Source organism: Bombyx mandarina, chromosome 25 (assembly GCF_030267445.1).
Source record: "Bombyx mandarina strain Sakado chromosome 25, ASM3026744v2".
In the NCBI taxonomy this organism is placed as follows: domain Eukaryota; kingdom Metazoa; phylum Arthropoda; class Insecta; order Lepidoptera; family Bombycidae; genus Bombyx; species Bombyx mandarina.
Genome location: NC_143231.1, coordinates 8,899,484 through 8,927,345, shown reverse-complemented (window position 1 = coordinate 8,927,345; position 27,862 = coordinate 8,899,484). Strand labels below are relative to the sequence as shown.

Here is a 27,862-nt window from a genome sequence, read left to right as displayed (position 1 = left end):
GAAATTTAATAAACTATACCAATCATGTCGCGTCATTGTTAGTAGACAAAATATCTGCCATTCCATTAAACTTTTAACACTGCGGCTTAAAAATATTGATCTTTGACACGTAACCGCTCAATTACGATGGAAAAACCTGTATTAATCTGTTTACTTGCATTTTTTCTAATGATTTACACAATATACCTGTTCCATATTAGTTACGTTTATGACTTTTGGCTAGTTAAAATAATAGTCTTATATCTTTCTTATTAATTAGTCTAAATTATCTTCGCTGTAAAATCCGGGGCCAATATCATTTGAGACTTAATTATGTGCATTTAAAAGTATCGCGAACACTCTAGAAGGTTGAACAAGAAACTGGAATGTCAGGCGTGATTGTTTTTAGTAATTTCAAACATTAGGCATATTTCTTTCAAAATTATTCCGTAGTGGCTTATTGCAGCCGACATAATTGGGTAGTTGATTGATGTAGTTTTTGTTAAAAACAAACATTTGAGTGAGAAATGTACCTAATGTAGTACGGTATTTCGATTATATGATACTCTATGGTCTAGGTACCAAAACTCTAAAACAGCAAGTGATCAGTAAGATATCTTAAAATTAATTCTATTTGCGCAGTCACTAAAGAATTGCACATTAATGTTGGGAGTTTTGGATATTGAAGTCTCTTTAAGATTCCTACCACGTCAGTTTTCGCAATATTTTGGTTTTTAATATTCTAATTTTTTCCCAAATCATTTTTTCTTTAAATGCACATAGGTCGTCATTGTAAAACAAAATATGAACTACTTCCTTTAGGACTTCGAAAAATTTTACTTTATTTATAGAAATATGCTGTCAAAATTTAAGGTTATTTGTCGATTTAAAACAAACAGTTAGGAAAATATATAGCAATGGTTTATATGACCTATAACGAAAGCTCAATATCTCTATATGTGGGGACAGTACAACATGCAACCATGTCACTAAGTTAGTAACTAAGCTAAGGACACGGGAATATAGGGAAGCTCAGTAGAAGTAGTAGAAGTAGCTGACCGGGTTCTTCGGGAGAGATCTCTTCTAGCGATAAAATAAAATCGCCCATTGTATTTTAACAATAAACAATATCACTGTCAATTAATATAAATTAAAAATTAAATATTTTGTAGGTAACAATGAAGAAATAAATTAATTATCATAATTCATTTAGCATTACGGACTAACCTTAATTGTAACCTTAAATGTTCAAACTAATTCTGCTTTTTCGATTACGCAATAATATTTTAATATTAATCAACAATACTGGTTTAATGATTTGTATTCAATTTTGGAAGCATAAAACAAAAAGATATTATTTTAAATGTAAGTAGGTACTCTTCGTTTTCGTTCTGCAAGTAACAAGATTTAATTCGACTTGAGTTAACTAATTTTGACAATGAGTATCTAGTGCACGCATAGAGCATGCGAGAATATCAGAGAGGACGCAATCCCAAGAGATGGTCAGACCAAATTCGATCTTCTCTGAACATCAAGTTCCACGATGCCCTTCACTACGCAAAGGATCGCAGCAGATGGAGGGAAATCGTACGTGAGAGAATGACGCAGTGAGGGTGTCACGACCCTCAGTAATGAGGAAATCTTCTTGTGGTAGTCGTATAAGGCGACTAACTGATTCACTGGAGAATGGGCAGGAGCGTTCCTTGAGTTTTATAACAGCATACTGCGATCGTCAACTGACTTTCGTTTGTGTGCTCATGACCGCACGGGTGGATACCATGACATTAGTATATTTGTGCCGCCAAGTCATTCTGAACTTTAGTTTAAAAGGTGGGAGAATCGTTATGCAATAGTCGGTGCTCGGAAAGTCATATTCGTCTCATGCATTCTAGATTTGTAGCCGACTGATTAGATTTTATTGGAGAGTAATCTCATTATTGGACAGGCTCAGAACATATACGGCCGTCTGGTGTAGTGGTAAGTGACATGGTCACTACACAAGGGGGTCGCGGGTTCGAATCCCGCCAAGGGAATATATTTGTATGATAAATAAATATAAATGTCTTTTCCAGGGTTATGGATGTCTATTAAATATATGTATGTGTATAATAAAAATATTACATTTATTTCCGTTATCTGGTACCTGTAACACAAGTTCTTTACGAACTTATCACGAGACCAGTTAACGTGGCGTGATTGTTAGTAAATATTTATTTATTTATTTATTTATTATTATATAGTATAAAGATAATCAGATAATCTTCGTATTCTCAATCATCTTAGTTTAAATCGGCTCAAACTATAACGGCGTCTAAACATTCTTATTGGATACCAAATACGAAACAATTTACTGGGTCGTTCAGGTCGTTTGTATGACTTTTGTGTGATCGTGGTAAAATTCGTTTTTTTCCTATCCGCTACAAAAACTTGTACGCATTAATGGCTGGCTACTTCTAAGGAGTAAAAAATAGTTTAAAAAACTAACAAAATACGCTTTTATAGAAAATCCAACTAAAAAATAGATAATAAATTTTAATAGTTTTGAATTAAAAATAGTGTAATAAAAAATGATTTTACTGTAAAAAAGCGTGGGGGATAAGACGTCCCGTGTATTCGTATCTTGCGATGCACCGGTGTTCGGATCCCGCAGGAAAGTACAAATTTTTGTAATGAAATACGTATTTAACAAATGTTCACGATTGGCGTCCACGATGAAGTAATAACATCGTGTAATAAAAACCTAACTCGCAAAATTTTAGTCCGCATGAGTATCTACAACCATCCTGCCTATTTCGGCCGTATCGCGTTTCAGTTTGAAAGCTGGGTTAGCCGTTGTACTGTTAAAACTGAGACTTTAGAACTCGTAACTTAAGGTGGCGGCATTTACGTTGTAGATAGTTGTCTATGGCCTCCGGTAACAACTTCACATCAGGTGGACAGAGCTCGTCCACCAACCAAAGCAATAAAAAAATACATTATTAGTTTTCATCACTGACATCGTTCCATCACTGACGGCATAATGCCGTAGTCCGTTGCGCATCGCAAGTTAAATTAGTACCTTTTTTTTTATTGCTTAGATGTGTGGACGAGCTCACAGCCCACCTGATGTTAAGTGGTTACTGGAGCCCATAGACATCTACAACGTTAATGCGCCACACACCTTGAGATATAGTTCTAAGGTCTCAGTATAGTCACAACGGCTGCCCCACCCTTAAAACCGAAACGCATTACTGCTTCACGGCAGAAATAGGCGGGGCGGTGGTACCTACCCGTGCGGACTCACAAGAGGTCCTACCACCAGTAAACTCACAAAAACACACAGTACCTAAGTACCTACGTCACAATAATTAAACTATTTAGGAATGAACGTGTAAAAATGCGATTAAAACTTTCCGAACATCGTCATCCATGAAAGACGACTTATCAGAAATCAAATTAACATTGCGTAAACAATTTAATTTATTTTTAATGATTTTACGTGAGATAGTTACGGTATTTCATAGCATAGACATACCTAGAAACGTATTCCCATTGTTTAGGTTTCATCTCACGTTCAGCAATTTATTACATTAGCATTTGTTACGATCTACGAAGGTTGCTTTTTAAGAGATTGCTCCTTAATTACCTAAGCTAATACATAATATACGATTGCAATAGACGATATATTATTAAATTTACTGGTACAGTGTATTGGAAGCTCGCATACAATCGAAACTACACGTCCTTACGGATCCATCAGATCCAATAACCTTCGCATTAGACGCCTTCAGCTCTAACACTAGGCTCAGGCTTAGGGAACCCGGTAACCGTACTCGTCGAACTCGACAAAGAGTTCGACGTGTAACCTAACCCATGCATCAGCCCGCTGAGTTTCTCGCCGGATCTTCTCAGCGGGTTGCGATTCCGATCCGGTAGTAGATTCATTCGCGAAGCAGCTGCTCTTGAGCTGTTAGGTCTCCTTCGGAGGCGCTCGGGCAGCTGTTAGCAAATCCCACCCCTCTTGACTGAGCCTTGCTCGCCCACCTGTCCTGGTGAAACTGGAAAGGCCTCCGGGCCACCAGTAATCCTTCAATCATAAAAAAAAAAACAATCGAAACAGTCATGCGATCCGGTTTGAAAGGTTCGACAGACTTTAATACAACCGAGATTTCGACCTCAAGATCAAAGGTGGTCCGTGGTGGTGACGGTATTGTAGTATTAACGACGTAATACCCGTCAAATAATTTCTAATACTAAAAACTACAAATAGAGAATGGCATTATCGGAATGGCCTTGCCATGTCAATAATTTAGCAACTGATGCTGCGTTCAAACTTAAAACTATCGGATGTAATTTTCTTTTGAAATATTAATATCATTAACTATTAAAAGCAGACATTAATTTTATTTTAAATCAAATCATCGATTATGGGAACAGATATTGTGGTATTGATCGCATCTTATGTGCCAATACATCGACTTGGCAATTTACAACATCAACAAAACATCGTCTTTCTTCTCTGACGTTCTATCTTTATATACTTAGTCCAGCCATAATTTCTGTTAAAAATGAAAATATTTTTTTTTTAAATGAAGTAATGTAATATTAAAAAAAATATGTGAAATGGTGCAAAATCGAACGATGTTCTTAATATATCTATACTAATATTATAAAGAGGAAAGATTTGATTGTTTGTTTGTATTGAATAGGCTCCGAAACTATTGAACCGATTTAAAAAATTATTTCACTGTTAAGTCACTGGAAAGCTACGCTATCCCCGGGTGACATAGGCTATATTTATTATATTTTCAAAAAATTTGGGATCCTTACTGAAACTCCAATAATGTAACCCAATGTGTAAAAAAAATACCTAATTTTTTTACATCGCGTGCGCTACTTCCTAAGCGAAGCCGGGGCGGGCCGCTAGTACCTTATATGCTTACGTGTTCCAAATTCAAAATATGTAATTAAAAAGTTGAAAAAAAGAAACGATATTATATAACAGTATTTATGGCCAAACTAGTTACATATATGTACTTATTTTAAATTATTGTATTATATGAGCATTCGACTGGACAGACTTTGATAAAACTGTTTATGTATGTTTCAGTGGGTACCTAGATAATCTAAATGTACAATTAGACTCGGTAGGGGTCTCTGCAATAGCAATAGGGTTCTAGGTTTTTTATGTTTTTTTTAGGGTACGACAACATCTGACTGCTCCACTACTGTATGTATAAGATAAACAATCATTTTATCTATACTAATATTATAAAGAGGAAAGATTTGTTTGTTTGTTTGTTTCGAATAGGCTCCGAAACTACTGGACCGATTTGAAAAATTCTTTTTCCATTAGAAGCCGACATTGTCCCTGATGAACATAGGCTACTTTTTTAATTATTTTTTTATTTTATTTTTTTGGTTTCATGTGTGTTTTAATGTTTCCGAAGCGAAGCGAGGGCGGGTCGCTAGTCGTCAATAAAACTGTCGTAATAAATAATTTAAACACTTTGAACAATTTTTTATAACCTTTCGTCAACCGTACTTAATACCGTATGACACCCTAGCCAATGGCAGTAGCATTGCCCACAGGCGGCACGAGATCACGATTCTCGAAATCCTACGATGCTAAATGATAGATATAATAAAACAAAGGTGACCTAATCCAACGCACGATATGGAATTGTCGGTGACGACACTGACGACGAAACTCAGTTGCGAATACCAATCGCTTCGTGAGCCACCCACACGCCGCCGCGCCGGCTCCTTGTGAATATAAGGTGTCGATTATATGTTACAGGCCGAGTCGGTGATAGCGTGTGACCTCGACTTACTTCCAGTACAGGTAAATGAGGTACGTGACACGAATTAACGTTACGCGCTTCTGTAAAACTCTCCGCTTTCAAAGTATTTAACGTATGACCAAAAAAAAATCGTGACCAAATAAAAACTAGCTAACTCAGTAACCGAATGTTCTAGTTTTATAACTTTCAAACTAATTCTTTCGGAAAATTCATTGTACATAGCATCTACACGCGAATGACGTAGTTCAATGTGCTTAGTGCGAGTCTTTTAACGTTCTCGATAACGTAAAAGTTAATTCAAAATTGTATGGTGTTGGAACGATTGCTTATGTTTGCCGCTAGGGGCGCTGTTCCAATTGCATGACAAATAATTAACTTTTACGCTATCGAGAACGTTAAAAAACTCGAACTTAGCACACCGAGGACCTTAAACGCCTTAGTTTTATTATTGTCACGGATCAATTATGGTCATGATATGTCACCTAACGGCAATCCCTAACAATTGCCTACCTTAATCTGACACCCCTTTTTTAATAAGTAATGTAACCACCCGCTAATTTCGTTCTCAAACAACCACGTCAGACAGGGCCGATGTAAAGCTGTTAACCAAATCTATCTACAATATCATGTGTTGATGCCACGTAATATAGATTTTAGTACACAAATAACTCAGCTATAGCTATTCATTTATTTTTCACCTAATTTCATTTCAAGTAATTAAAAGAATCTCTAAAGTTTATTGCTACGAACTCTTTAGACATTCATGAATGTTGACAAAGCAAGCATGATTATTATAAACAATAACTAGCAAAGAACTAAACTACTGAACGAACATTTAATTCATTTTTAAGTCATTCCCTCTGAACGACTGACTTCCGACTATGAGCAGAAAATATCTGATGTACTGTTCAAAATTAATTTGGTTTCATATTTTTTTTAGAAAGGAAGAATTTTTGGTGGCCCGAAAGCCTTTCCATTTTCATCAGAACATATGGGCAACCACGAACTCAGCCAGGGTGGTTTACTTCCAGAAACGGTAGATACAGCATATCTATATTCGTGAAGCAAAAACTTTGTACCACCCCTTTTTACAAAAATTGCGCGGAGTATGAAATTTCCCACACTTATAGAGAATATAGAGAAGTGCAGAGCGCTATTTTTTTTTAACTATGCATAAAAATACTTTAAATCAATAAAGAAAACATTAAACACACTACCATGTATTTGACACACATATACTCTTTGTTTATTGTAAAAAAATTGTTATTGCTTAAAATCTGTAATCAAATTTAGAATAGGTTAATATTGTTTATGTTTAATATTATTTCTCGAAATTGGCGAAATCTGTGATTATAGAAGTGTAATAGTCTTTGACAAAAGACCCATAATAATGTTCAAACTTATAATTTCAATTAATTATAGTCGAGTTTCGACGACTGCGAGACCACTAGTAATCATAAAGAGGTCGTCGATTTTGTTCACAAATTGTATCTACGTAGCTGAAATAGACCCACCTTTAGGCTACTAGCGACTAGGTAGGGAAAATATAAATTTAATTTCAATTTATTGATTGAACTAGATCTCATTGTGACCACTCAAGCATTTTTGTACAACAAATATTTTAAAAATACGAAATCAAACGTAATATTGTTTAAATATCGTTATACCTTAATCTATCTATATATATATAAATGAATTGCTGTTTGTTAGTCTCGCTAAAAATCGAGAACGGCTGGACCGATTTCGCTAATTTTGGTCTTAAATTATTTGTGAAAGTCCAAAGAAGGTTTAAAAGGTAGATAAATATAAAATGCCCGGAATTAAATAAAAGTGACAATTTTGGTTTTCCTTTGATGTGTCCCACGTCGGACGGATTCCTTTTGTTTGTTTTAAGTTTATTTTATACAAAAGCTTAGGTCTTTTATTTATCGACTGAGGCACTACGAAGTCTGCCGGGTCAGCTAGTCCCAAAATAAATATCAGTGTCCGTATTTTAAACTTCATTTTGAAATGAAACATGTGATTGAGATATTTGTAATACACGTTAACGTAAATACGTATTATATTCTACAGTAATTGTTTTTTTTTTATTTTATTGCTTAGATGGGTGGACGAGCTCACAGCCCACCTGATGTTAAGTGGTTACTGGAGCCCATAGACATCTACAACGTAAATGCGCCACCCACCTTGAGATATAAGTTCTAAGGTCTCAGTATAGTTACAACGGCTGCCCCCACCCTTCAAACCGAAACGCATTACTGCTTCACGGCAGAAATAGGCAGGGCGGTGGTACCTACCCGTTCGGACTCACAAGAGGTCCTACCACCAGTAATTACTTAAAAACTTAGGAATGTTATTTTTGTTTGTCTCTTTACAAGGACAACGACATTATCGTTCAAATAATAAACGAAATGATAACAATTTGTGTTTGTTATTACAGATACGTAACCGCACGATTAGATAATAGACACGCAACGGAACCTGTCATGCGCCATTGCGTTGCATCGAAACTGGTTCTTAAAAATTGTCATTTCATGTACCTAATCATGTCGCCCTGATTACTCTCGCTCTGTGTATAAACAATGACATCGTTTACTTCCCGCTCCGTCTCGCACGAGAGGCAGTGAGCTTAGTGCGAGTTTTTTAACGGTCTCGATAACGTAAAAGTTAATCCAACTTTGTATGCAGTTGGAACAGCGCCCCTAGCCGCAAACGTAGGCAAACGATCCCATTCCCAATTTTTCTAATGAAATACGTACCCAATTTTTCTAATGAAATACGTACTTAACAAATGTTCACGATTAACTTCCACGGTGAAGGAATAACATTGTGTAATAAAAATCAAACCCGCAAAATTATAATTTGCGTAATTACTGGTGGTAGGACCTCTGGTGAGGCCGCACGGGTAGGTACCACAGCCCCGTCTATTTCTGCCGTGAAGCAGTAATGCGTTTCGGTTTGAAGGGTGGGGCAGCCGTTGTAACTTTACTGAGACCTTAGAACTTATGTTTCAAGGTGTGTGACGCATTTACGTTGTAGATGTCTATGGGCTCCGGTAACCATTTAACACCAGGTGGGCTGTGAACTCGTCCACACATGTAAGCAATATAAAAAAAAAATCCGTACAAATATGAGTTAACTTTTACGCTATCGAGAACGTTAAAAAACTCGCACTAAGCACACAGGTGTCCCTTATGGCTTACGGGTAACCTTGCGCAAGAGCCGGCCGGAGAACGTGCAGCGCCGATAGCGAGAACGGACGCAATCGTTCGACGGAACAGTCGCGGCCGTTTTTAATAACAAAAACAACAAAAACAAAACAAAGTGAAGTGACCTGTGATTTGTGTTATCTTTTAATTAGACAAATGAAATGTATCTCGAAGGGCGTACGACCCGAAGAATCAAATGAAGGGAAGGCCTAATTGTGTTCCTAGTAAATTGCCTGTGGTACTAGGAAAGATTTTACTTCACTGGCTCTTCACGAAGGCTGATATAGTGTTCTTTATTTACCGGTTAGTTTTGTTTCTCTATATCTAATCTTTTACGGATTGCTGGTGAACCGGAGGCCTTGAGCAGATGACAGTAAAGTAATATCGCTATTATACGCTTCGAAAGGATTAATCAAACATCGTTTCCTTATAGTGCTGTGCCGTTGACCGCATCAATTCAATTTGTGGAAATAAAATAATTAATATCCACAGCGCGGATTTAATAAAATATTATGTTCATTTATATTAAATGTAGTTCACTATAGACTCCAAAACGTTGGGAACGATATCGATTAAATTTTCAAACAATCTTCAGCGGATGATCCTGTTAAGTTTGATGATGATCGAATCAAAGTCAAATCATATATTGTCCAGAAGAACGGGCCGGGTTATAGTAGTTAAACATAATCGTCATATACAATGCTAGCATACTGAATAAACAAATGACGATCAGTAGGTACCTACTTCCTTAAATGTAAGGATACCAAAACACGATTCGATCGCCTTGTTATTCTCGTGACCTTGCTCACAGTAAGTCGTGGTCCGGGCTTAATGGTTTTAAGAACCACTTTTGAATGGTAATAGGTAAAGTAGATAACACTACTCGTGCAATTTCTAAATTTTTTTTTCATTTTTTTTTTCCTACCTATCCTGATAGCCTTGAGAGACTATATCAGCGTAATCTTAACTAGTAGGTGAGTTCACTGGGCTCAAACCTGACGACGTTGCTAACACGAATCCTAGCAAGAGCCGTGCTTCGCAGAATCTACCACCGGATCGAAAACGCGACCCACTGAGAAGATTCGGCGAGAAACTCTGTGGGCTGTGTCTGAGGGTTAATTTGACGATGAACGATGACCGGTGCTTGAGGTACCTAAAAGCACCGTTAGTGGATCGAGAGAATCCGAAATGACGTGTTTGGGGCGACGTCGACTGCTTTCCATTCTGTCCGCAGGATCGGGAATGCAATTTCTAAGCGCGTCACCCATAAACATAAATCTATCTTTCTGTTCAAACGATTCAATTAAAACAGTATTGTACGAAACATAACCTTCCCCGCGACCATGTATTTTGTTTATAAACTTACCTTTTTATATATTCAAAAGTATCTATGGCGGTTAGCAGCTAAAAGGTCTCAAAAGTGACCTCTAGCTCCAATAAAATAAAGTATGATTTCGCGAGAAGGCTGAATCTGAGAAGTCTGTGAAGGCGCAAATATATTTTAAGAATCAAACAAACGTGTTTTTGAAAACACATTTTTTTTTACTTTGGTAACGTACGTCTTTTATTTGATCTTTCGTAATGATATTTATACAGTTTTATTGAAACCAATTACGCGCCAATTAGATTTCGTTGTGGTTACAACGCCAGAAACCTACCACGAAGTACGAACCACAACAGTACAAAGGTTTAACTCAATCAAATAAACGACGAACGGACGCATGAACCACGTATGTACAAAGCACACATTTTACATTCTTATATTAATCAAGAAGAGTACTTTTTTTCCTGCCTATGCTGATAGCATTAAGAGGCTATTTCAGCTTCGCCCTAACGTGTAGGTGAGCTCACGGGGCTCTAACCGGAGTGTTGCTAGGACTGACCCTAGCAAGAGCAGTGCTTCGCAGAATTTACCACCGGATCGGAAATGCGACCCACTGAGAGGATCCGGCGAGAAACTCAGTAGGTTGTGTGGGTTAATTCGCTCGTCGAGCCCTTCGTCGCAAGCGACGGGTTCGACAAGAACGGTGACCGGTGCTTGTGGTACCTAAAAACACCCTTAATGGATCGAGAGGATCCGTAATGACGTGAAAAGAGTACCGCTATCACGCGTGCTCAAGCTTTTTTATTTATCACTAGCGACCCGCTCTCGCTTCGCTTCGGAAACTGTAATTTATTATTGATTTCTCCACTATTTAATGGATGTTATTATACATATAAACCTTCCTCTTCAATCGCTCTAAACCGCATCAAAGTCCGCTGCGTAGTTTTAAAGATTTAAGCATACATAGGGACAGACAGATATAGGGACAGAGAAAGCGACTTTGTTTTATACTATGTAGTGATATCGGCACATCTGCAGAGCTAAAAGAAGACCGTTATAATTACCGTTATAATTCTCTGTATCTTCGACTACTCACCAAAGTATATAGTTATTTACAATAATGTACATTTTTTTTCTATATTAGTGTAGAACTCCGTATGCCGCCCGGTGCTACGAGTATAATATATGTATACAATATATATATTTTTGTTCCTTTTGAAGACATGTTAATATATGGCCCATTTGCTGATGTTTGCTCATTGTCGCTCGACAAAATTGAGTTCCGAAAAATCTTTTCGAACGTCTTTTGTAGTAGAACAAGTTGTAGTGCTTGGGCGTGAGGATCTATTCCACTGTAAGCGCGTGGTTCCAAGAAGCACAGATGAGGTCTGGCTCGGTGACTAGAGCTGCCGTAAGGCATTGATGATAAGGATCATTTCAGAATTTTTCTAATGAAATACGTACTTAACAAATGTTCACGATTGACTTCCACGGTGAAGGAATAACATCGTGTAATAAAAATCAAACCCGCAAAATTATAATTTGCGTAATTACTGGTGGTAGGACCTCTTGTGAGTCCGCACGGGTAGGTACCACCGCCCCGCCTATTTCTGCCGTAAAGCAGTAATGCGTTTCGGTTTGAAGGGTGGGGCAGCCGTTGTGACTATACTGAGACCTTAGAACTATATCTCAAGGTGTGTGGCGCATTTACGTTGTAGATGTCTATTGGCTCCAGTAACCACTTAAGACCAGGTGGGCTGTGAGTTTGTCCACACATCTAAGCAATAAAAAAAAATAAAAAAAAGATAAATCCTCCGAAACCGCGCCATGGAACAGGTACAAAACAACGAAAACCAAAGTGACTTTGTATAGGTTCAAAGGATTTGTGAGATTAGGATTATCAACGATGATGTACACGTACCGAAAACAGCATCTGAGCCGATTTTGACGAAACGTTTTGTGTTGTATTTATACATACTTTATCTGCCCAGAACGATGAAGCCATATAATATATAAGACCAAATAAAATGAGCTCCCGCTTCGTATTTATTCACATTATTGATTCCGGTATTTGAATACGAGCCGCGTCTACAGCCCAACTGGTATTTAATGTTTAACGGAACACAGGTGCAAGATTGTTGGTATCCCCACTTAAGATGTAAGGTTGTGTGCGCATTATTTTTATCATAAAACCACTTCTATTATTGGTAGCGAAGTGCATAAATACTAAAGGCAGTACATAATTATTCCAACGATAATTATTCCAGTCAATATTTATTCCAACGCGGTCTTACAATACGTCATGCCACTATGAGAGTTAAAATAATAATATATATATGTATTAACGTGAGGTCATTTTAAGAGGTAACATTTGACAATTCGTCAAAATTCAACAACGTAACCTTGTAACGGCGGGGATAAAAAAAAATATATTTTTTAACTAACTATAATATATAAATAAATAAAAAATAACTAAATAGATAAATCATTGATGTTAAGTACAATTTAAGTGGGTTTTTGCTATTTAGTATTATTAAGATTCAATCAAAAAAAAATCCAAAAAATACGCGATCTAGTCTAATACATATAGTTTATATGAATATTAAAGAATTAAATACATTAATTCTGCACTTTCTATTTGTATTAAAACAGTTACAAGGTGGGTGGCGCATTTACGTTGTAGATGTCCATGGGCTCCAGTAACCACTTAACACCAGGTGGGCTGTGAGCTCGTCCACCCACCAATAAATAAAAAAGTTACATAACAAGGTTTTTACGTTTTGCATACTAACTATTAGCTCACATTAATTAAACGTGGGTTTCCAGGATTGGTTAGTGATTCAGTTTTTTTTGCGAATATATATAGACGAACTAAAGACCTACCCGGTATTTAGTGTTTACTGGAGCTTAAAGATATATCAACGTACATACCGCCACGTATCTTGCGACAAGAGACCTATGTCTAAATTATATAGTAATTACGCAAATTATAATTTCTAGGGATTAATTACGATATTACAATAATTATCGACATAGTCACTCGATACGAATACACTGGGAGTATTATCCATTATTTAAACTTATTAGTATGCATATCTAGCGCGCGCCACGGTACTGGTATTCCACGCTGATAAACCCTATACAAGAAAACTTAATTGGAACCGTTAAAATATTCGTATAATTATAATAATCCGATAAACGAAGCGCGAACGCTTAAACATGAACAAGAACAGGAATCTTAGGCTTTTAATATTTAATATACCTTTTTGTGTTGTCCAGCTGGAGCACTGGGTATGAATACTCCAGAGGGTCCCACAAACAAGTTCGAAAAGGAATGGTAGCGAGCGAGGTGCGGACGTATTCTCGTGTGTATGCTTCGGTGGTTGCGGGTGAACTGTCGGCGCCAGTAAAGGCGCACGCGCGGCTTTCCAAAAGGAAAGCCACTCGGTCGCTACTCTTTGAATCGCGCCGGGAACCGACAACGAGAGTCCCTGATTGGTCGCGGCGCGCGATCAGACGCGGCTGCCGACGCGGCAGGCGTTAGGGTTGCTATATACTCCCCCTCTAGTCCTGGAGAACGCCCTCGCTCCTGGACTAGGACATTGACAGCTTTAACTGGGCGTCCACGTTTCCTCTTAGGAATCACGGGTTTGGGTAAGGAGTCTTTGTTACCGTGGTAACAGGTAAGGTCTTGGGTATGGTATTTCCCTAATATAATATCAGGCGGTTTCTTCGAAGGATTTAAACAGTATGGGAGTACTGATATTGGTGTATGCTCACCTGTTTCGTTGCGATGCTCTGCAAACGGAGTTGGACCTCCCCCTGCTCTGAAAATGTGTGCGTGCCTGTCCAGTACGTCGGCGAGCGCTTGCCGCTCAGCTGGCGTAAGGTGAGTACCTTCGTCATCTCTAAGGATGTCTGTAGCGGCGCAGGAAACTTTGGGCGACTTAGGTTCGAAACACAGATTATACTTTACCATCGCATCATCACTGAAGAACCAAACCTCTTCTTTGAAGTCGATTACTACTCCAGCTGCGGTAATAAAATCTATTCCTAATAACGTTTCATTATTGGTGGATTCAGGAAATATGAGGAATGGAGTGGAAATAATTGTCGTCTCTAGGCGTACATCGAGTGTGGTGGTAAAAACGTCCATAATGCGCACCACACCGTCGGCAAGTCTGACTCGTTGAGAGGAAACGCGGAGAGGATGGTTGTTCTGCTGGAGGAGAGCGTATAGCGTATGACCCGCGATGCAGTGTTTTGCAGCTGTGTCTATTAAAGCGGTGCCGTCAAAACCCAGTATATTTATGTTAAAAATCGGCCGTACGTCACGACCAATAGGGGGTCCCATAAGATCGTCATCTCCGCCGCAACCATAAAAACAATCAAATCCCATTACATCACGCTTATTCCCATATTTCTGAAAATTCGGGTTTATCCCGTTATTATCACAATAATTTTCAAATAATGGTATACAAATCTTACTGTCGCCCGGACATCTTTGATGAACAAAATTTGAATCCTCTGCGACCGCGCAGGTTAATGTTTGACATTGCCCGTTTGTATTGGCATTGCGGCAAAGATGTCCGTCGACGCTAGAAAACATATCCAAATTATTATTTTTGTTGAAAAAAAAATTATCATTTTTACGTTCGGCAACCAAAGAGTTAACATTTTTAGTTGTGACGGCCGAAGGGTTAACATGAGTAATGTTTTCGCTCGGACTATCATTATTTTGGCTATCGTCACTCGATCGATTACATGTTATGCATTTCGTGTTGCATGCAGTGATATTGTGGTTCTTTTCTCGAGAAGAACCTGGGCGATCAATATGAGGTCGATCGGAATTATCACTGTTATCAATAACCTTAAACCGCGAACGATTTGAATTATGGGCAGCAAAATTATAATTTTGTGGAATTCGCCGCTGTTTATACTGTGTGTAGGTATCAGTGCATGCATCACTATTTGGCAAAATAGGTATACAAGTTTCATGCACTAAATTAGAACTATGAATATGGTCTTTTACTGATTTGGCGTTTTCAAATTCAAAACACACTTTTGAATCGACACAATAAAATGACTGATCACCTTTAACTTCACTTTCACTAGATTTCGAGTGAGTTTTATTTTTAAATAAGTTAGTATGAGATTGATCACCTTGTTTTGAATCTAATTTACGACACTGGTTCTTCTCGTGACCGAAGAAATGGCAATACGAACATTTCGGGCGTCGCTTCTTTTCGACGGAGTCAAATACATGCGGCGTTCCGGTAACAAGCGGCGGCTGCGTCGCGGGCTCGTGGCCGGGGGCGGCGCCGGTCGGAGCGCACGCGGCCGTGCGCGCTGCTACTGCTGGCGGAGGGCGGGTGCGTCCGGTGCCGGTCGTCGACTCGTATGGTTTTCTTGCTAATTCTCCCGTTGGTCTTGAGGCATCGTGCTCGTAGCGAAGTTCGTCCGTCGCGTCTTCAATTTGGCGCGCTCTTTGCAGGAGCACGTCGAATGAACTTACTTCGTCGCGGCGAAGTCTCTCCCGTACGCGGCGGCTGAGGAGTCCGTAGATCATGTCCAGCTGGACTTTCTCGCTTAGGTCGCCGGCAGGTAGCTTCGCGAGAAGAGCACGCGTCGCAGCGATGAAACGGTCCGTTCTTTCATCGTTTTGTTGACCTCGTTTGAACAGTTGAGCGTATATACGGTGTGGAGGTCTGCGATCACCGAAAGCGTCTCGTAGGGCTGAGACGGCATCGCACCACGAAGATATGGAGGACTTCACACCCAGCCACCAGACGGCGGCGTCGCCGCACAACAGCATCGACAATCCCCGGACAGCGTTCTCATCCGAGATGTCGGAGCAGTCGCGATAGGCCTCGGCCGCATCCAGGAAGGCATCAAGCGACTCACCTGCAGTCCCACTAAAGCGCGTGGTACATCGGGCGAAGTTCGCGTGTGCATGTGATGCGGGCACTGGTGTTGATGTGTTGTGCCGTATCGTTTCAAATAATGATTTCAAAACCTCTGTTTGGCTCCGCTGTAGTGCCTCTACTATTGTTGACACGTGCTCGCTGGAGAAGGTGGCTTCGGCGGGGGCCACGTGGCTGTCGCCGGATCGGTTGTGGTGATTGGAGCGCGAGGCGTCAGCAGCGCCGATTTCGCAGGCGGGAGACGCGCTCGTAGATGCTTCTCGAAAGGACTCGTAGATTGTGCGCGAGGCGTCGCCGGCGCCATTTTCTTGGGCGGCGGACGCGCTCGGGGAGACCGATCGCGGGACGCGGACAGACGACGGGTCCGTTGCATCATCATCCCTGCGATTTCGGCTAGCACGGTTATCACTTCGAGTGTTCACCATGACCATGAGTTCACAATTGTATTGGCAAAACCGGTACGATTCGTCGACTCACCGCTAGATTTTCCTTACCACGTTGAGGCGCCAGTTTTGTGTTGTCCAGCTGGAGCACTGGGTATGAATACTCCAGAGGGTCCCACAAACAAGTTCGAAAAGGAATGGTAGCAAGCGAGGTGCGGACGTATTCTCGTGTGTATGCTTCGGTGGTTGCGGGTGAACTGTCGGCGCCAGTAAAGGCGCACGCGCGGCTTTCCAAAAGGAAAGCCACTCGGTCGCTACTCTTTGAATCGCGCCGGGAACCGACAACGAGAGTCCCTGATTGGTCGCGGCGCGCGATCAGACGCGGCTGCCGACGCGGCAGGCGTTAGGGTTGCTATAACCTATATTTTTACATTTTTTAATATACAACATATCTAAACAAAGTTCAATGAATTTTAACAATGGGACCATCTTGACATAAAACCCTTTAAAAAAATAAGAATTTTCTAATTAAACATAAATGACATGATATCGGTAAAGTTAAATTTCGTGGCGTGCAACCTCTTCGACAGGATATACGACCTACAATGACTAAAAGACATAGACTCAGACGGAGATTTGACAATGTGACTTTTCAAGACTGGGCAAGACGACTAACAAGAAGGAATAAGAAAAGGTATAACAACTTAATACCTAAATAGACGACAAATAAACGAACTATTGCAAGACTGGGCAAGACGACTAACAAGAAGGAATAAGAAAAGGTATAACAACTTAATACCTAAATAGACGACAAATAAACGAACTGATCGTGCAATACGTCGACGCCCTAGACACGTCCTTACAGATCTATCAGATCCAACTGTTGCATTAGACGTCTTCAGCTCCAACGCTACGATCAGACTTAGGAACCCCGAAAACCCTCCTCGTGCAACCTAAACCCATACATCAGCCCGCTGAGTTTCTCGCGATTCCGATCCGGTAGTAGATTTATTCGTGAACCAGCTACTTTGAGGTGTTGGGTCTCCCTTGGAGGCGCTCGGGTAGCTTTTAGCAAATTCCACCCCTTCTGGCTAAGCCCTTGCTCACCCACCTGTCTGTGTGAAACTAGAAAGGCCTTTGGGCCACGACTAATCCCTCATTCATAAAAAAAAACATCAAATGAATACAATCGAACATAGGCGTCCTCCTTTGTTAAAGCGGGCAAAAACGAAAAAAAACACGATTATTATGCAAGCAATGCAATTATTGTATTATCGTCGATCCCTTTTCTTTTTGAATTTAGTGGAAATTACATTAAACCGATTGATAAAAGGATATTTTATGACCTTATGCGGTTACTAGTCAGAAGACTTCTCCCTGTTAAAAAGAAATGAAAATTAAATGAAAAAAAAACAACCCTAATAGACTACGCAGTAAACAAGACTTAAATTCATGATTACAAAAATCTTAGATAAAAATGCACATTGGAGAAAAAGTAGTATCAATTTTGGCGAAGTCGGGTCTACGCCAGTAAAAATAAATATATTTATGTATGTGTGTATTTGAATGTACCTAATTTAACCATAGCGGAATTTGGAAAATAAACGCCATCTATCGAGTAGTACCGTAAGCGCGCAGAGTTCCAAAATAATATTAATGCCCTTTAATAAAAATTAAGACATCGTAGTCTTTTTTTAAAATAAGAACTCGTTGTTATTAAGAAATAGCACTAAAATGTTTGATCGAAATCTATACAGCTTTGCGTAATACGCGCACAACGACAGAACTCTTTTATTTTATTTATACAATTTTGACACAATTTAGCACCCAAATAGTTCGCTATTGTTTCGCAATACTCGTGGCGATAACCCTTACTACGTCGGAATTTACATATTAATGAATTATTCATTTATCTTTTCAGTTTTCTTTGGTATGCGTGTCATTTACAAGTCCGATCCTCAATGAACAGCGGCGTGGATTTTTTTGAAAGTTTAATCGACGAAGACGGGCGTTTCGCTGAATATAATTGTCAGGAACCAGCGCAACGGGGACAGAGACAGCGACAGCGACCCCACGTGCAGGGTAATTTACCTGTTAATGTTTTTCCCGTGTACTGTAATATTGGTTGGCTCTCGTTGCCATCTGAGTGACCGGTTTAACACTACACCTATAACATCATTTAAACACTATGAAGAAGTAAGGAGGACTATCTTGCTTGCTTGTATTAAAACCGCCAATTTAGAACGTGAAGATAAAATATTTTTTCTAATTGAAACCATTATTCACAGTGTACAAGATAAAAATGGAGTATTTTTAGACGTTTAGTGTTTGAGAAACTACTTGAGGTACTACTTTAGGGAAATGGAAGGTCCCCAGTTTTTCACTAAATGTCAATTGTATACTGAGTAAATTCTATAGTTATAATTAAATAATTTAGCAAAGAAGGTTATTACAACTGAATTAAGCTAAAAAGCCCAGTAATCATGAGCCGTAAGCAAGTAACCAAAAACAAAGCAAAATGGCCGACGACTTGATGTCAAAGTCTGAGTAAATCGCGGATCTAATGTTTGGAATTTGTTGTTTATTATTATAAAATTAAACGATCCGTGAGGACTCTCGTTCACAATGTCGAACTTGTGTTCTAGAATTGTTTCGAAACCTCAAAAAAGATTGCAAGACAGTAGAGATAGCATGTCTGTAGCGCAAACCAACACTTGGATGAATGGTAAGATAGGTAGTATTGATTTTGAACAAAAATAGTTTTATTTGCTTCGCATTATCCAGATGCTATCATGTGTAACAATAAAATTATAATACAAAGTTCTATATCATTACCCGCCACAATATAATTTTTAAATAGCATTAAATTAATTCAGTTCGTCATTAACATCGGAACCCACCACTAAAGGTTTGCAAATCCTGTTACAGCAGAAAATATTAACAATGGTGGCGGGCTTTCCCTGTCTCCACCACACACTGTATCACAGCGAGAGACTGGTACACAGGTGTCTCAGTGCTATAGCGGGCCTCCCTCACCTTGTGGGTCATCAAGTGCGACCACGTCGCCAGCGAGTTCGCCAGCACCTCCTGGTACCGCCACCCTGGATCCCAACTGGCAAGCGACAAAGCCTACAGTTCGAGAGAGAAACGCTGCTATGTTCAATAACCAGCTAATGTCTGATATTACTTTTATTGTCGGAGCCCCAGGTTAATCTTTTTTTTTTCATAATTAACATTTCAAAAGCTTTTTTGTGAGTACAAATAAGATCTAAGTTAAGTTATGTAATACAATTTACAATAGAATTTATTATCAATATAAAATTAGTGAGATAGGTAAAAGTGAGTAATTTTTGTTAATTAACATTACAGGACACACAAAGATTATACCAGCACACAAATATGTGTTAGCAACTGCAAGTTCAGTCTTCTATGCTATGTTTTATGGAGGTTTGGCAGAATGTAAACAAGAAATTGAGGTTCCAGATGTAGAGCCATCTGCGTTCCTTGCATTACTAAAGTAAGAGGATTGGTCTTTTAACAGTTTATTTTGAACTTACTTCAAAAAAGGAATATGTCAACAATTTTCTACCATTTTCTTTATTACCTCACAGCTTACTCTACGTGAACTGATCATCAAAATGATTCTTTTTTTTAACATCCCATTCAAACTTTATTAAGATCCGAGTAGTTTTTGAGTTATGCTTAACATTCAACTACATTCACAATGTTCTCCTATTAATTTTTTTAAGGTTGTTTTAATTTTTGTTAAAATATATACTATGTTTTGATCGTTTTTAATTTCATTTTATAATTTTCAGGTATATTTACTGTGATGAAATCCAACTGGAGGCAGATACTGTATTATCAACTCTCTATGTAGCCAAAAAATATATTGTACCTCATCTGGCTAAGGCATGTGTCAATTATTTGGAAACTAGTCTCACAGCAAAAAATGCATGCCTTCTTTTAAGTCAGTCTCGACTTTTTGAGGAGCCTGAACTAATGCAGAGATGCTGGGAGGTCATAGATGCCCAGGTATGTGAATCAAGTGAAAACCTGGCAACCATTTGTCTAGAACCTTCATCATCCTACAGTAGTATGCTTATGGAACTATCAGAATCTTCAAGCCAAAATTTATCCAGCCCAGAAAGTTACAACAGCATTGAGAATATATCCAAAATATTATAACTATAACTGTAATTGAACATAAAATACACTCAATGAATCTCTTAACCACATTTGTGCCAAGGATAATTTTAAACATTTTAGGTTTTGATTTCAGTGTTAATTTTTGCTGTGATGTAACATTCCTATCCTCATTTTTATGTATTTCTAGTCTTAGGTAAATTTATTATCAAGCTATATTAGCTGCAATACAATTTGATATTAATTAACTAAAGTGATGTACTGTAACTATTGTTATATCAATGTTATGTTACTTATTTTTTTTTAATAAATAAAATCAATATTACAAATTGTATTGCAGTTTTTTTCTACACCTTAAGTAATATAGCCATTTTATTCCAGGCTGAAATGGCTTTGACGTCAGAAGGGTTTGTAGACATTGATATGTCGACATTGGAGTCAGTGTTAGCAAGGGAAACTCTGAACTGTAAAGAAATTAACTTATTTGAGTCAGCATTAGCATGGGCACATGCTGAATGTATGCGTAGAGATATAGATCCTTCACCAATTAACAAAAGAGCGATGCTTGGAAATGCCATATACCTGATCAGATTTCCCACTATGTCTTTAGAAGAATTTGCAAACAGTGCTGCTCAACTTGGAATACTAACCCCGCAAGAAACCATAGATATATTCTTGCATTTTACTGCATGCAGTAAACCAATGCTATCTTATCCCATTAAATCCAGAGCTGGATTGAAAGCTCAGGTAAATATATGTCAAAATTCACTTTACTTCAATTATTTTATGACGGTGAAGATAATATTTATTTGTTTGCAGATTTGCCACAGATTTCAATCATGTGCCTACAGGAGTAATCAGTGGAGGTACAGAGGACGATGTGACTCTATACAGTTCTGTGTAGATAAAAGAATATTTGTTGTTGGATTCGGACTTTATGGATCTTCAAATGGTGCAGCTGATTATAATGTTAAAATTGAATTAAAACGCCTCGGAAGAGTTCTAGCAGAGAATAATACAAAGTTCTTCTCTGATGGTTCAAGCAACACTTTTCATGTATACTTTGAAAACCCCATTCAAATTGAACCTGAATATTTCTACACTGCATCAGCAATCCTAGATGGGAGTGAATTAAGCTATTTTGGACAAGAAGGCCTGAGTGAGGTGTATATGGGCACAGTAACATTCCAGTTTCACTGTTCTTCTGAGAGTACTAATGGTACTGGAGTGCAAGGAGGACAAATACCTGAACTCATTTATTATGGACCTACTATATGTGCTCCTGCTATTAAGAATTCTAGTCCAAATGAAGACTGACAAAAGCCTATTAATCACCCTGTCAATTACTATTCAGTATGAAACCAGGGCTGAGAAAATTCAATTAAATATTATGTATAGTTAACACATGCTTAACCATTCCCAAAGTGTTAAAATTTGTTTTGTTGAAAATATGATAGATCTTATGTATATTGTTGAACTTTAATAGAGTTATAAGAGAATGTGATATGGGTGTTGTAAAAGCTCTCTAAGCTATTAGAAATTAGATCTATTCAATAAATTCTTTGGAATAAAAAATAATTAAACATTATTTTCTCTACTGTCTGATTTATTTTGAAGTTATTATTTGATTAATTTAGCTGTGTCTGCAATCAATTTTTATTATAAAACCATAAGTTGCATTTTCAAATTTTGTCCTTGTTTTTTTTACACGAAAACGATAAACAACTTAAAATGATAAACTTTAAAAGAAACTGAAATTGTATTTCATCTATTGCATAATGTAGAATAGAGCTTAAACAATATAGGATTTTAATGTTGCAAAACATGACTTATTTCTTAATTGCCTGTCTATGAATTGTCATTACAGCTTTTAAATAAATTGAAGCTTATCTATACAAACTAAGAAAACAATTCATGAAGCTTGGAAATTCTTTTCTTAATTTTGTGGAAGACCATTTGCACATTAAACCTGCATAGTAGCTAAAAAATAAAAATAAAACTTACCAGTAGGAGGTATGTTGATGCACAGAGCCCGTGACAGTTTGAAATATGCTCGACCAAGTTGATAGCAGCACAATGGTACAGCATCACTTACATCAATTAGCAAATCTAATTTTATATAATAGGACATTTATCCATTGTAAATAAAATTGCATCGAATATCGCAGATTTTAACAATCATTCTGGGAAACATTTTGAGAAAATGAACTGTTTTAGTGAAAAAACTGCTTTTACAAAAATTTATTACAAATAGTTAATTCTGCTGAGTAATTTATATATTATATATATATATTTTCTGACTGCAGATAAATTCATTTTTAAATTTTCTGAATGTAATATAATATACAATTTATAATTTAAGTTTTATAAATAGTAAACTTTACTGTGAAAATTATCCAGGCTTGTAACTTCACAGGCTGGTTTATTTTCATACTTTACTTTTTCAACACTACATTAAAAACTAATAATGTTACAAGTATTTTCAATAACTATCATGGGCAACATGATGAACTGCGAATGTAATAGACAATTCATACCAATAAGTTCAAGATAGATATTTAAAGGATACGAGGGGTCCCCTCTGTCCTACAGGTCATGTAAACACATGCAGCTTGGGTATGTGTCACCGGCCTGCCTATAGTCAAATGTCTGGATAAGGCCATTTTGTAAAAATTACAGGCAATGTCAATGCATTGTTGGTTTAGACGTAGCTGCTGGCATAATGCTGTGATACCAATTCTAGCTTTCCTCAATGTGATTTCTTTTGACTCTTGACCAATACCAGCATTGAAGGCTGAGAAAAGAATGTATCATAGAATTTTCTTTGGTTTTTGTAAGTCATAAATAAAACTAAACTACTTCATAGTATAATCTTGCATTTGTGATCTTTATTTGACTATTTCTAATATTCTGAATACTTTGCAGTTTGCTCAGTAATAGAAGACTAAGGTCTTATTTGTCAACATTTTATTATCATGCTAATTATGAATTTTTCTATTATTATTAAAAATAATTATCTAACTGATAAATTAGAAAGAAATAAATTAAATTATTTACCTCTACCAAAACCTGTAGCTCCTCCCTTAGTATCCGCAGATACAAACTGTCCAATTGCAGAAGCTCCTCCATGAGCATTTTCTTGAAACTCTACCTCAGAAACGATAATGTTATCTTCAAGTACAGTACCACAACTTGTACAGACTGCATCGCCACGTGCGGGATCTACCTCTATCTCCGATGAACCGCAGTGTTTACATTTTTTCCCTGACATATTTCTAAAATTATGTTTTTTATTAATAATAGGGTTAAGTTGGGGGCTGTGTGACATTGTAAGTTTCCTTACCAGGGTGAAAATGTTTCAATGATTAATTAAAGCTTCATAAAACACAAATAATAACTGTTTTTCTATTTTGAAACTTCAACATTTAGGTATGTCTATAAATTATCTTTACTATGAGAAATAATATGACATTTAAAATATTTTACGATTGTTCTCATTTAGAACATGTTATTATTTTCTTGTTTATTCTAAGCCCATAAAGGGCATTAAAACACTAAATGAGTCTATAGTGTGTGATATGGCGATGTCTATAGAATTTATTAAAATTTCTTTTCAAACTATCGGCTCGATTGTAAATTCTATGTAGGAAATTATGAATGAATGAATGAACTAAAGATAACTGTCCTGTCAAATATCTTGACATTTTCATATGACAGTCGAAAGTCATGTAGTAGTGGTTCCATATTTCAAACCGGAAAGACGAAAGCTTCACACCAAAAAGCCTAATTATTATTATTTATTTTAAATGAAAAATTAAATGGATGAATTAAAGGGAAGTTGATTTATTTAAAACAGTTATTAATTAAGGTGAAAGCAAATAGAATGAAACGTGATGTGACGAAATAAAGTTCAGGAAAATGTGGTCTATGTACTGAGATTTTGGTGAACTTTTTGAAGAACACAAGAAGTCGTGTCTAGTAGATGCTAAACTAATTATTAACTGCATTGTTATTAAATATTTAAATTGAAGAACCACAAAATTATCAAAATAAAATTAATCACAGAACTTCACTCGTCGTGTTCCTGCGAAATAAGTCTATAAAGTTAAACAATTCTGGTATTTAAGGCTAAATAATTTATACCAAGAAGCAAAAACTTTTTGCTTCTTTGCATTATATATTACATAGTACAAAAATTATGTCTATTAAACGAAAAAATAGATATTGTCTTCGTGAGCCTGTAATTTTAAATACCAAGACATTTAAAAATCAACTGATAGTTAATGGACCAGTGAGTGAAATTTGTTTCATTTTGTCTAAATTACTAAGGCCGTTTTCCAATTACAGCACAAGAGCGCATTATGTGGCATAATGCTCAACTAAGTTTCAGTATAATTCGGCATTGTGCGTCACTGAGTCGCATTATGCTCTGTAATTAACCATTACTTAAGGGTAGTTTTCCAATTACAGAGCATAATGCGACTCAGTGACGCACAATGCCGAATTATGCTGAAGCTTAGTTGAGCATTATGCCGCATAATGCGTTCTTGTGCTGTAATTGGAAAACGGCGTAATAGAACATAGTTGAAACCGCAGGGCACATCTACTCTAACATCAATATCTTCCAAAGTTCCAAGTGACTGATAACATGCGCCCTATGGGCATTTATAGGCTCCAGTGTTTTTTTGAACCAAGCATGGCTACCTATTAACGCCAATAAAAATAAAAATACTATGCTGAAGAAATTGTAGCATCCTGATATTTCAAATTGAATTAGCATTAAATAATTTTTTAAGGGATTTTATGACTTGGTAACTAAGACTTTTAGGTCATATCTTATTTTTATTTATATTCTTATTTTTATGAAAAATGTTAAATGGAGTGAAATGAAATGAAGTGAAGATGATTAATTTGAGACATTAATCAACTGGGTTGAAATTAAATGAAATAAGATGAGATGATATGGGATGAAATATAATCTCAGTAAAATGGTGGTCATTTACTGAGATGTTTTCAATGGACTTTTTAGAGGATCCCGAGAAGTTACGTCCAGCGGCTTTGTTTCATTTTCCCACATTTGTGCACTTTCACAGATATTAAACAGTTAATAAACTACAGTAATTACACATTTAAACTTGAAATAGACAAAATAAAACAAATCACAGAACTTCACTCCTCGCGTTCCCGCCAAAAAGTCCATCTAAATAAATTTTTTTTTAGGTATTTTATGACCTGGTTACTAAGACCCTTAAGTCATGTCTTATATTAATTTATATTCTTATTTTTATGAAAAATAATAATATGGAGTGAAATGAAATGAAATAAAGATGATTAATTTGAGACATTAATGAAATGTGATGAAATGAAATGAAATGATAAGAGATGACAGGTATGCGATGAAATATAATCTTAGTAAAATGGTGGTCATTTACTGAAATTTTTTCAGTGGGCTTTTTGCAGGATCCCGAGAAGTTACGTCCAGCGACTTTGTTTCATTTTCCCACATTTGTGCACTCTTACAGATATTAAATAGTTAATAAACCACCTGTATTACATATTTAAACCTGAAGAAATACTAAATAGACAAAATAAAACAAATCACACAAATTCACTCCTCGCGTTCCCTCCAAAAATCCATTTTCAATTTGTTTAGGCACAGATTAAAAAAGTCACATAGATTATATTTTTTGAGTTCTTGTGGTAACATTGTAATTCCAGGTAAAACAAAATGCTGGGACGTCACAAAAACGATTTATTCTGATTGGCTGGATATCACGCCATGCCTATATTTGTACGATGAGATCATCCTTCAATTCTGTGATTGTACAATGTTGAACGTTGAACGATACGTCCAAACAGTAACAAAAAACTTGATAAAGTTAGGCGGTTACACCTTTTCGAAACACTTCTCGAAAAATTCAGAGAGAGAAGGGCATCCCCAAAGTCCAAAGCGATGACGACGTCACCTCAACACAATGTGTCGTGCGAACTGCAAATGATGAGTCATCATTGTTGTGATCGAGTTTGTGGCTAATCTTTTTTGAGGCGCTATATTTGATTTTCTTGACTTTACTTTTGTCACATACACAACACATGATACACAATCTGTCAAAACTTAATTTCGCGTTCACATTCGTTCTCTAAGAAAATAATGAATTATTCGTTTGGGAGACATCGTGTGTAATATCATATGATTATTTGGTAATCTATGAAGATTTCATAACGTCAACAAACAATTGTGGAACTACGTAAATTGCTGTGAATTGTTTGTTTATTGGATTTTGTGTACGAACTGATGACGATGAAGCTAGAAATAAGTGATAGTCCCTCAAATCAATCAGACTTTTCCTGTGATAGTCAATCGTCACAAGGATCTTCTACAAATGACTACATTTCCTCGATCCCAACATCAAGATCGCTTCTTATGGTGAGTATAAGTTGCGGATAATAACATTAACATTTTAATTTTGTTAAATATAAGATAAAATTTTACGTCTTCAATCTAAAATTTCTAATTTTGGTCTGAGAACTTTACAAAAATGTTTAAGTAGATAATCTTTAAAAGTCAGCTGCTCTGGTTCTGCAGGAAGTTGAGTACCTATTTGGTCAAGAAATAATTTTGAGAGTCTATCACAAACTGTAAGTGTATACAAATAATATATTTACTAATATAATATACTTACCAATCGATAAAAGGTGTAGGAAACTTGGCACTAGCATATCAAATTAATAATATTGTATTTTGGCAATTACGTATGTTTAATTAAATTAAAATCAAGCATTTAACTTTGTGCTGTTAGCTTTACATAAAAACAAATTTGTATGTACTTATAAGATACAAGATTGTCAAAAAATTTTTTACTAATATACATACAATATGCCTTTTTATAGAACTGTATATAATTACTTAGTTCACAAATCATAGCAATAATAATACAATAGTTTAATATTACTTCCATATTAACTGGCAGATTGTTAAATATTTGTTAAATAGGCCACCTCATGACTACTGTTGTCCTAGCAATATAGACTGATTTCAATTCGCTAGTTCCAGTTAGTAAAATGTATCAGGATAGTGTAATCTACCCATGTATGCTTACAATATTTTTTGTTT

At 37.0% G+C, this 27,862-nt stretch overlaps 4 protein-coding genes across 10 annotated transcripts in view; 2 read left to right on the top strand and 2 right to left on the bottom strand.

Annotated features, from left to right (window-relative positions):
- Nucleotides 1-24,419, bottom strand: part of Brf (Brf RNA polymerase III subunit) — a 47,230-nt gene extending 22,811 nt beyond the window's left edge. Inside the window, exons 1-4 of the mRNA XM_089738496.1 lie at nucleotides 24,092-24,419; nucleotides 23,806-24,023; nucleotides 23,318-23,542; nucleotides 22,753-22,857 (exon numbers count right to left, since the gene is read on the bottom strand). Coding sequence (XP_089594622.1) covers nucleotides 22,753-22,857; nucleotides 23,318-23,542; nucleotides 23,806-24,019 — 544 coding nt within the window. The 5' untranslated portion in view covers nucleotides 24,020-24,023; nucleotides 24,092-24,419. The remainder of the gene's footprint in view (nucleotides 1-22,752; nucleotides 22,858-23,317; nucleotides 23,543-23,805; nucleotides 24,024-24,091) is intronic.
- Nucleotides 8,948-22,437, top strand: lute (BTB/POZ domain containing protein 3 lute). Of its 7 annotated transcripts, none has more exons than XM_028184936.2 (7): nucleotides 8,948-9,274; nucleotides 18,524-18,684; nucleotides 19,531-19,809; nucleotides 19,972-20,119; nucleotides 20,421-20,637; nucleotides 21,130-21,495; nucleotides 21,568-22,437. In XM_028184936.2, the coding sequence occupies exons 1-7, from the start codon at nucleotides 9,168-9,170 to the stop codon at nucleotides 22,063-22,065; spliced, it is 1,776 nt and encodes a 591-aa protein (XP_028040737.2). In that variant the 5' UTR covers nucleotides 8,948-9,167; the 3' UTR covers nucleotides 22,066-22,437. The 7 variants fall into 7 exon arrangements, with proteins under 7 accessions (XP_028040737.2, XP_028040738.2, XP_089594623.1 ...); XM_028184937.2 differs by having other exon boundaries at nucleotides 8,991-9,274; nucleotides 19,534-19,809; XM_089738497.1 differs by having other exon boundaries at nucleotides 8,994-9,274; nucleotides 21,130-22,437.
- Nucleotides 13,615-17,175, bottom strand: LOC149499880 (uncharacterized). Its single transcript, XM_089738495.1, has one exon. It carries the CDS (start codon nucleotides 16,648-16,650, stop codon nucleotides 13,747-13,749), a length of 2,904 nt encoding a protein of 967 aa, XP_089594621.1. The 5' UTR covers nucleotides 16,651-17,175; the 3' UTR covers nucleotides 13,615-13,746.
- A 2,157-nt stretch (nucleotides 24,420-26,576) lies between the features above and the next one.
- The window catches only part of kay (transcription factor kayak), a 41,013-nt gene continuing 39,727 nt past the window's right edge, over nucleotides 26,577-27,862 (top strand). Inside the window, exon 1 of the mRNA XM_028184924.2 lies at nucleotides 26,577-27,175. Within this exon, the coding sequence (XP_028040725.1) occupies nucleotides 27,044-27,175 (132 nt within the window). The 5' untranslated portion in view covers nucleotides 26,577-27,043. The remainder of the gene's footprint in view (nucleotides 27,176-27,862) is intronic.

Bases quoted from the DNA above. Each gene is read 5' to 3' on its own strand.
- lute (XM_089738497.1), top strand. From the start codon at position 9,168: ATGAAGGGAAGGCCTAATTGTGTTCCTAGTAAATTGCCTGTGGTACTA. The intron at 19,810-19,971 runs GTTAATCTTTTT...TTAACATTACAG, and splicing joins TTTTATTGTCGGAGCCCCAG to GACACACAAAGATTATACCA. The intron at 20,120-20,420 runs GTAAGAGGATTG...TATAATTTTCAG, and splicing joins GCGTTCCTTGCATTACTAAA to GTATATTTACTGTGATGAAA.
- LOC149499880 (XM_089738495.1), bottom strand. From the start codon at position 16,650: ATGGTCATGGTGAACACTCGAAGTGATAACCGTGCTAGCCGAAATCGC.